Source organism: Ruditapes philippinarum, unplaced genomic scaffold, assembly GCF_026571515.1.
Source record: "Ruditapes philippinarum isolate M1 unplaced genomic scaffold, ASM2657151v2 ctg3069_1_1_1_1, whole genome shotgun sequence".
NCBI classification, from domain to species: Eukaryota; Metazoa; Mollusca; class Bivalvia; order Venerida; family Veneridae; genus Ruditapes; species Ruditapes philippinarum.
In genome coordinates, this window is record NW_026857365.1 from 1 (window position 1) to 9,793 (window position 9,793).

The window sequence follows — 9,793 nt, forward strand, 5'->3', positions numbered from 1 at the left end:
TTTTTACGATTTCATGATATACTAAAAAACAAAATATGTTAAATTATATTGGATTCCAAAAGCCATGTAGGAATACGAGAAATGAAAAAGTAGATGCTTTAGCTAAACAATCATTAAATTTCAAAAAACTGACTTATTGTTTACCTGCTTGTGATTTTAGACCGGCTATAAAATAAACTCGTATCAGCTGAATGGAAAGCAAATTGGGACAATGCCGTTTTTAATAAACTTCACGATATAAACCCATCTCTTGATATGTCACCATCTCTATCTCTGTCAAACCGCCGTGATCAAGCAGTTCTTCTTCGATGCCGAATTGGACACACTAAAATTACCCACTCTTATCTCCTCACAAATGACAATGCCCCTTTCTGTGTAGGTTGTAATGAAAATTTTTTACTGTCAAGCATTTTCTTCTTGAATGTCATGATTTTTCACAGGCCCCGTAATAGATTTTTTTTCTGTAAATTCACTCAAAGAACTTTTTAATACAATTCCATCAAAAAACATAATTGATTATTTAAAAGAGATAAACTTGTATTCTAGGATCTAATTGGCTCATTTCTATTGTCATTTACAATTTTTTTACATAATATTTTAAGCCAATTATAGCATTCGGCACGATATGGCCAGTTATGTGTTGACGTGCCGTAAAAATCCAAACAAACAAACAAACAAACAGTTTGACTGAGCCTGTTCATTGATCATCCAGAATCCAACCTTTATAAACGACACAATTTTTAATATAGAATCTCAAATTTGATATAATATTGACTTTAACTGAAAACGGCGTATGCCTACAAACTAAACTAATGCGTGTGCCTTGAAAGAAAAAGAGTCAGCAAAACTAAATAAAATGAGTTTTGAAAGACGGACATAGAAGTCGTTTACAACTACAGGCAATATATTCTAAGGGTGATTGTACAGAATACCCCACATCTGTTGTGTTAAACGATGATCTTCAGGATCTGAAATATAGCTATGGACCCACATGCCATGACTAAAGATGATGTAGTTTGTATTATTATAGTAAATCGAAATTGAGTCCCAAAAACGCCTTATATCGAAGAAACAGAAATGAAATTGTAGGTTCAAGCTCATTGAACCAGATTAACCTACAACATTTTTTACATGAAACGGCAGGAAATTTAAGTTATAATTATCTACAGATGTTTTGTTTTACAATGCGGGACCCTTTTAAGAAAATAAGGCTAACAATAACACGGTGTGACCATTTTAATTTTTTTTTCAAAATGAACCACACAATTTACAAATTCAATATATCCCATAATAAAATCAACGAAGTAGAATTACTTTTACATAACGCAGATTCCAATTTAACCGGACACACAAGACGGGAGCAGTGCGGAGAAAGGTGTGGACAGTCGTTGCATTAAAGGCCCATTTTGCTCAAGAAATGATTTTACTTTTAAAAGCTTTTATTTTTGTTGTCATGTTATAATTTCCAAAAAGTTACTCATTGGCAACTTACCCAAACAATCATTTGCTTCTGTTGCTTCGTAGAAAGTGGTTTTAGTGATTAAGTGTTTTGTATGTAAGTCAAACTACTACATTATTTACATTTTGCTTCAGAATCTTTAATGACAGATATTTTAACATTCACTGATACTTATGTCAGGTGATCAGCATCTAATTTGCTCCCTAATTATTCAAACATTATAAAATCACTTATGTGTGCCTTTTCTTCAGAAGTAAAATATCATTCGATTCTGAGGTCAAATGTGACATTAACTATTACACAAATAACTCATTTTAATCAGTAAAATCGCGGTAAATGCAAAACAGCACATCCAAAAGTGCTTATAGGGAAATGAAGGGACAATGGTTGATTGTTTCTCTAGTTGTCTGGAAAGTGAGGATTTTCTATTCATGATGTGTCCATTAACAAGCGTTCACGATTAACCTTATAAACAAAACTCTGAAGTTGTGTTGATATTCCTGTTCTTCTTTCACAAAAATTACTTTAATTTAAATTATTATTTAACTTATGATTAATCTAATGATCAAGATAATATTGATAAAACAAAGCACAAATAAACAGTAAGGAAAAACAATTTTGACTAAAAAACATTTTGCCTTTTAAATCCCGGCAAATTTTGTTTGCATACCGAGTAAATTTGGTCCACTAGTGCTTCCAAGCGTCTTTCCTACAATGACAAAAGATGAATTCCCCGACGTTGTGTTAACTCTGTCATTGTATTTGTATTCTGTCAGCGTTTGTTGAAACGTTGCTTCGAATAGGTTATCAGGTATTATGTTTCTTTTAAAAAAAAATAAACTCTTTATTTTATTCAACAATTAATATAAAGAATCTTATCAGCATTACTTATTTTGAGACCTTCTACATTTTAAATATTTATTCTAAGATGAAAAGTTTGGCGTGCCTAACCAAGAAAATGGCATATTTATACGTCATTAACCAACTTATTCCGATTTGTATGATAGATAAAATATATTTGAACAATAATGAACATATATATCACCTAAGCATGTCAGCAAATATATCTTGCGTCTCTAAAGGCTTCGTTACAAAAGCGGATTGAACTTTGTCTCTTCCACTTTCTGCACCTAAAATGCAAAATAAAGTTACAAGAACGAATATAATTTTCCAATGTTCAATCCTAAATTAGCACTCACAGAGTTCTAACATTATTCCTATTACGTTTAAATTAGAAAACCCAGTCGATACTTCCGACTTATAACGAATCATGCAATAATAAGAGAATAAACAAGCCCAGGTTATATATGATTAAATGGTAGATAAAACATGATTTTAAAATAAAGTTTTTCACGACAGAAACCTATTTAACAGACATTTTGTTTGAAAAAAATCTGACAACAATGAAACAAACGAAGGATGAAACTATGTCCAAACAGATTCGATGAAGGTTCAATGAAGGTTGAAACTTTAACTTTATCCGAACAGATTAAATGGAGGTTTAAACTTTAACCATATCCGAACAAATTCGATGAATGTTAGATAAAGGTTTAAATTTTAACTTTATCCGAACAGATTTGATAAACTTTTAAGGTTAAATTCAGGTTTAATCTTAAACTATATTCGAACAGACTGGATGGAGGTTGGATGAAGGTTTAAACTTTAACTATATCCGAACAGATTGGATGAAGGTTTTATAAAGGATTAAACTTTGGTTTAATAACGGTTTTAACTTTAACTATATCCGAACAGATTCAATGAAAGTTTAATGAGGGTTTAAACTGTATCTATATCCGAACAGATTTGGTGAAGGTTTTATGAGGGATTAAACTTTAACTTTATCAGAACAGATTCGAACAATGTTTTCTTTATCTATGTCCGAACAGATTTGATAAGTTTGATACATTGCTTTCTACGATATGTTTGGTATAAAAAATAATTGAATTGAATACTTACCGGGTCGAAAAACGTAGAACGATACAACACCAAGACCTGTGCCCAGAGCATTTGTTACAAATATAAAAACAAATGAAACCATTCCAATTTTTCCGTTGACTTTTGGGTGAAGTGACGCAGTTCCTAAAATTAAATAAAACTTATTTAAGCTTTTTCGGGAAAAAACTATTAACATCACATTTTCCATGATAGATATATAAAATGGTCTTGTCTTTCTTTCAACTTGACAAAGCTATTCATCATTTTATAATCAATCTGGAAACATTTAAATAATAATTATCAACTTCACAAAGTTTTAACCTCCAACGTTTAGAGGGGATAAACAAAATACGCAAAACATGATGATGACGTAATAAAAAATTATTACGGCATCATCATGTTTTGCGTATTTTTATTTGTTGACGTCTACGACGTCATTTCCTGTATACAGAACATAGTGTAACACAAGAAGATAAAAATGTAATTCATTGAAATAAACAAAAACTCATTGATAAAGAGGTATTCATCGTTTGTGAACAAGAATTCAATATATAAACTAAAAGAATAGCGAACAAAACAGACCACTGTGATACGGTATGGATACCCTGGCTAATCCTGGTCTTTACTAGTGGTACGGGTGGAATCGGATGCCGCCAGCTAGAACAGAGATTCACAGCCATTCTGTCCATGTAAAATTCGTTTCACATTTAGGAGTGGATATTTGTTACAGGATTACAATAAATATTTCGTCGGTGTGCTTAGAAAAGGCCTTATCTGCAAAATTGCTACTTTTCAGGAGATGGAAAAAACCGTCTTGTTTTGGTAGGGAAACATCCACAGAAATGAAATTAACAGATAATAATGAACATTTAAATTCATTTTAGATACATTTAATTTGGTTATGATAAACCCTGCTGTTTCATAATAAATGCTCATAAGTCCTTTTCACACGGCAAAAATGGCCAAATAGGTGTCTCAAATGGCCTTATAAGGCCCTTTCGCACACGTTAACATACTCTTGTTAAGTTCATAATGGCATAAAGAGACACATATTACCAGCACGATTCATGTATGTTCCTAAAATAATTCAAGGATTTGGGGAATAAAGTGTTATTATGTTTTAAGACAACAATAGATATTGAAAAATGAAACAAAAAACCTACACACATTCCAAAACATTAAACCTTTTTTAACATGTAGTCAAATTGGCTTCACCAATGAAGTACATTGTATACTGCACAATAACCATGCCAATAAAATCATCAATCCTAATACCAAGTTCTTAAGTTCTAAGAGCTTCATGCCTTCAGATAAGCGAAACATTTAATAAATGTAAAATGATTTGAAGAAAAGTATTATGGTTTAAGTAAAAAAATTATGTTTTTGGTCGATTAATGCGTGTTTTACAATTTTTATTACAAAATTTTATTGCATGACTGTTATCTTTGCATATTTTGTTCACTTTTTGATCATTCAACTGGATGTAAAGTGCTGTTTGAACTTTGTTTTACATGTACTTCTTTTGTTGTTCACTTCACAGTATTTAACATTTCAAAAGAACATTTCGAAATTTTAGTGAAAATAAGCATGAATCTAGATATATATACGGTCAATGGAAAACAAAACATTTCATAAAATGGGCTATTTCTCATTTATCTAATTATTACTCTCTATATATAATAAACATTCATGTTATTAATATGCTGCTTCATGACAAACAAAAAGGTATTTAGCAAATACTAAAAGTGTCACATCAAAACCACCAAGTCATATTGTTCTAACAAGTATTTCCCTGTCTAATGCTTTAATACAATCGCCAAATCGTAAAGTTCTTCAAGAAATCATGCCTTTTTTATTGAACCTCATATGGGTAACTCGGGCGAGCAAGCGTCACTGGCCGTTGACTTCAAAGCACTTGCTCTCACCACTATGGGTTCGAATCCTGACAAAGACTTTGGATTATTTCATGTGAGGAAGCTATCCAGATAGCTTAAGGAACGTCTGTGGTTCTACTTAGATGCCCGTTCGTGCCTAAAATAATGAACGGAATGGCAACTGAAGTCTTCTTCCATCAGTAAAGCTGGGTGGGACATTGCCATTATTATATGACCTATACTGTGTCGCTGTAACGTAAAACCCAATCAAACAAACATAGTTAACAAGAGAAAAAGTGTGATTCTAAGTTTCCTTTCAATTTGACTTTGAACTGCGCCCATCTCCATCTGACCATGGCCTTATTGTATAAGCTTCTGTGATATCCTGACATTATATTAGATTGCAAGTCTTTATTAATAATTTCCAAGTATCAATTTTTGGTATTGGTAACAACAACATTATTTCATTTACTTTATTGTCTTCAGGCTAAATGTTCTCCAGGAAATTGTTTAAACAAAAGCCTTGAGTTTCTCTTTTTCGAATGAGTTTACACTAGATTGACGACCTTGGCCATTTACTGGACTTTGAAAGAAAAAGTTGTGTAGTCAACTGTCCTTCTTTGTCGCATTTAGACTGAAGCCCAGCAGACAATTAAGATAAAACCGCAAGCCCTACCCAACGGTTAGGCCACACGAGATCGCTGAAGTCTTTTAAAAAATATGATTTCTGCAAGAAGTTGTACTCATCTTTTGTAAATAGATTACATGTTATTGCCATCACTTTGCAGTTGTTACAAATCAAATAGTCCAATAATTCAATATTGAACACTTATCATGAGGGTGGTCATCAGACACCTGTAATAAAGTGAAATGGTAGAAAATAAAATAATGATTATAAAATTAACGTAGCAACCATCTTACATAACATCCCAGTTAAGTCGGATGATGATCAGTACGTGCTTTGTCTTTTAATAACTCTAATTATAATCTTAATGAGAATCCTTAAAAAATAAATGTTTCCATATCTATGTGGTATTAAGACAATTATTTATTTATTTATTTAGTAGTTGTATATTTATTTATGTAACTAGAACTCCGCGAGTCGGATGTGTCGCCTTGTGAACAATATAGTTTAGGAGAAATGGCCAGGACAAAAATGAAATTTGAAAATTAACAAAGGGCAATAAATCAAAAAATAAGAAATGCAGAGCAGCAGTTTCTGTGCACTGCACTTCTTATCAATAAGATCTATCATCCTATTAAGTTTCAAGTCTAAAGCCTTTATAATTTATGAGAAATGGCCTGGACAAAAATAAAGTTTGAAAATTAACAAGGGCAATAACTAAAAAAATAAGAAGTGCAGAGTACCAGTTCTTGGGCACTGCACTTTTTCTTAATGAGATCTATCATCCTATGAAGTTTCATGTCCATAGCTTTTATACTTTAGGAGAAATGGCCTGGACAAAAATAAAGTATGAAAATTAACAAAGGGCAATAACTCAAAAAATAAGAAGCGCAGAGTACCAGTTCTTGCGCACTGCACTTCTTCTTAATGAGATCTATCATCCTATGAAGTTTCATGTCCATAGCTTTTATACTTTAGGAGAAATGGCCCGGACAAAGATTAAGTATGAAAATTAACAAAGGGCAATAACTCAAAAAATAAGAAGCGCAGAGTACCAGTTCTTGCGCACTGCACTTCTTCTTAATGAGATCTATCATCCTATAAAGTTTCAAGTCCATAGATTTTATACTTTAGGAGAAATGGCCCGGACAAAAATAAAGTATGAAAATTAACAAAGGGCAATAACTCAAAAAATAAGAGGTGCAGAGTACAGGTTCTTGTGCACTGCACTTCGGGTCATTGTAAGAAGCATGCATACCAAGTTTGAAGTCAATCCGACTTATAATGACTGACTTATGCTCCGGACAAGCTTAAGGGGACGCCGACGCCGACACCGACAACGACGCCGACAAAAGTAATCCCTATATATGTCGCCTTTTTCAAGGCGACACAAAAATTACCTTTTTAAAGAAAACTATATGTTATTTCTCCGAGAAAATAAATTCCTACAAGTCTAGGATGTGATTGTAATCTTTAAACAAGCTGAAAATATAAATAAAAGTAATGTATGAATATTAGGAACATAAATATTGTCTTACAAAATATATAAGAAAATGCCTTATAAGACAAATCTCACCAAAAAATGAGCATGCAAAAACGCCCTATTACATATAAAAGTTATTTAAACAGCTTTAATGTAGCTCAGATTTATCAGTTTGGTACATTTTGGTGTAAAGAATGAAAATAAAATCTAAAGTTTACGAAAAACAAGTTAAAAATAGTTTTCTTAGCATAAAATTTCACCTAGCCGACAAGCGTTGTATGTAAAATTCCCATTGCCCAATATATTGATGGTTTTATTTAGTATATTACTACATACTATACAAAACACATCATTATTTCCACTGTCAAATAGAAAAAGCATACCTGATCTTTGAATCATTCATAAGAAAACCCGCGTTTCCTCCGTTTTAACTTTCTAATTTCACTCCAAAAAATTATCGGGCATTTTCGCGGAACAAATTTTTCATCCAAAAATTATACGTCTTTTTCTCACATGGCAATAAATTCATTTTCCGATTGGCTATCTAAACGGGTGTTTTCGCACAATGCGCGCCTCGGTTTGTTTGTCAAGAAAATGACCTAAAACGATTTTCGCAAAAATTGAGATAGGGCCTTTTCGAAGCACACCGACGATTTTCAATATTGGGCAAAATACGTAAAATGTTTTTAAGATATCATTTCCTCAATTGTGGGACTTAACCCTTTCCCTCATAAGCATATTGGGAACATCAATTCAATACTAATCAAACTTGGCACAAATGTTAACTGGACCATTTCGTTTGTGACGAGACACTTTTTTTAGCAACATTTCACAAACAAAAACATGTGTTTGGGGCCCAAATAGGACAGACAATTAGACACTTTTTTTGAGGCCTGAAAGAGGGGGGAGGGGTTCGAAAGTGCGTTGTTTCGCGTATATATGAGGCAAAGGGTTAAAGGTTTCAGGGTGAAGTGTCAAGCAACACAATAAAATAGAAGTTTTGGTAGAACATGTTCATACCTGTTATTACACTGGAGACTATCAGAGGAACTATCATCATTTTTAAAATACGTAGGTACAGCTCACCAGGTAAACCTTTAAAAGATTAAGTGTCAAATAATCACAGTGAATGTGTTGGTTATGAGCATCAGTTTTATTTACATTAATGAGTTTTATTTACATTAATGTATTAACCAAACAACACCAATAATAATATAAACTGCTATCTAAAAAAAAGAAGAGAAACAATCCTTTAAGAAGAACATATTTTATTTGCATTTTCAATTCACATGTATGTAGTCCTTAAAAGTCTGAACTTGATTTTGCTAACAATGATTGGTATATGGATTTGTTTCAGTAATATATATATTAATTTTTACTTTATTTGTAATGTTTTTACAGACAAACATAGAAGTTATGTTTTCATCAGTGATTTTATTAATAAGCATTTGTTTCAAATATTATAACTTTGTTTTATACATGTATAACAGAATTGACAAAAAGGACATAATCTTTGAAAAGAAAAAATCAGGTCCAAGGTAAAGCATACGGTAGAAAATTACTGATTAGAATAGTATGGTCAATTAGAAAAGCAGTGGCATTTGCAGATACAAAAATCCCGTTGAATTGCTATTTAATATATGCATTTGATACAATTCTGGACGTTTGCAATTAAGGAGTTTTAAAACTTGTATCAACCATGAACAATACGCTATTCAGGAGATACAATTAGATATTGTTGCAGTTACGTTCCAAAAATATTATTCTTTCCTGGTGTTTGGTATTATCACATTTTTTCTACTTGCCAAGCCATAGTAATGCGGAACTCGATGGAGAGCTTGATCTGACAGCAAACCCGAAACCTACTCCACATATCACGCCTAACAAAGTTAGAAGTAGCAGAAGGTTCTTCTTAATCGCTATCATCAAACAATCTATTTTTGCCATTCTTGTCCTGAAAAAAATCAATGACCGTGTATCTTCACAACTAATGAGCAATTCACCTAACAATGATCACCACTTTTGTTAATTAAACTTGACTAGAATTTGACAATTGATTAAAAAAATATATCCCAAACTGTGATATTAACGTTCAATAAAATCACTGTTTGGAGTTCGGATGCGAGGAATAATATCAAGAGGGCTACGCGAAGGGTATACAATTTTCATCATTAAATTTAATTGAATTACATAGCAAAATGTTTGAAAGGTTCATTATTAAATAAATATTTATTAAAACAAATTATGCATCCTACTTATATCGAGTTATCAATTGAAGAAAATGACAATAGTGTATTTCTCTGCTTGCTTTTAAACTATAACAAAACCGACCGATATGAGATAAACGTACTACTTGAATGCATAATGTAACACAACTTTCGTTTGCTTTTTAGGCAAGATCGTGCAATTTAACGACA

General features: G+C 32.1%; 1 protein-coding gene across 1 annotated transcript; it reads right to left on the reverse strand.

The window, feature by feature from the left end:
* Window positions 1-2,129: 2,129 nt before the first annotated feature.
* Window positions 2,130-8,513, reverse strand: LOC132749509 (excitatory amino acid transporter 3-like; the record flags this gene model as incomplete). The annotated part of the gene is made up of 4 exons (XM_060739302.1): window positions 8,397-8,513; window positions 3,416-3,538; window positions 2,505-2,589; window positions 2,130-2,281 (listed from the first exon to the last, which is right to left on the reverse strand). Coding segments are annotated over exons 1-4 (400 nt in total), but the record flags the coding sequence as incomplete, so codon positions are not given.
* Window positions 8,514-9,793: the final 1,280 nt, after the last annotated feature.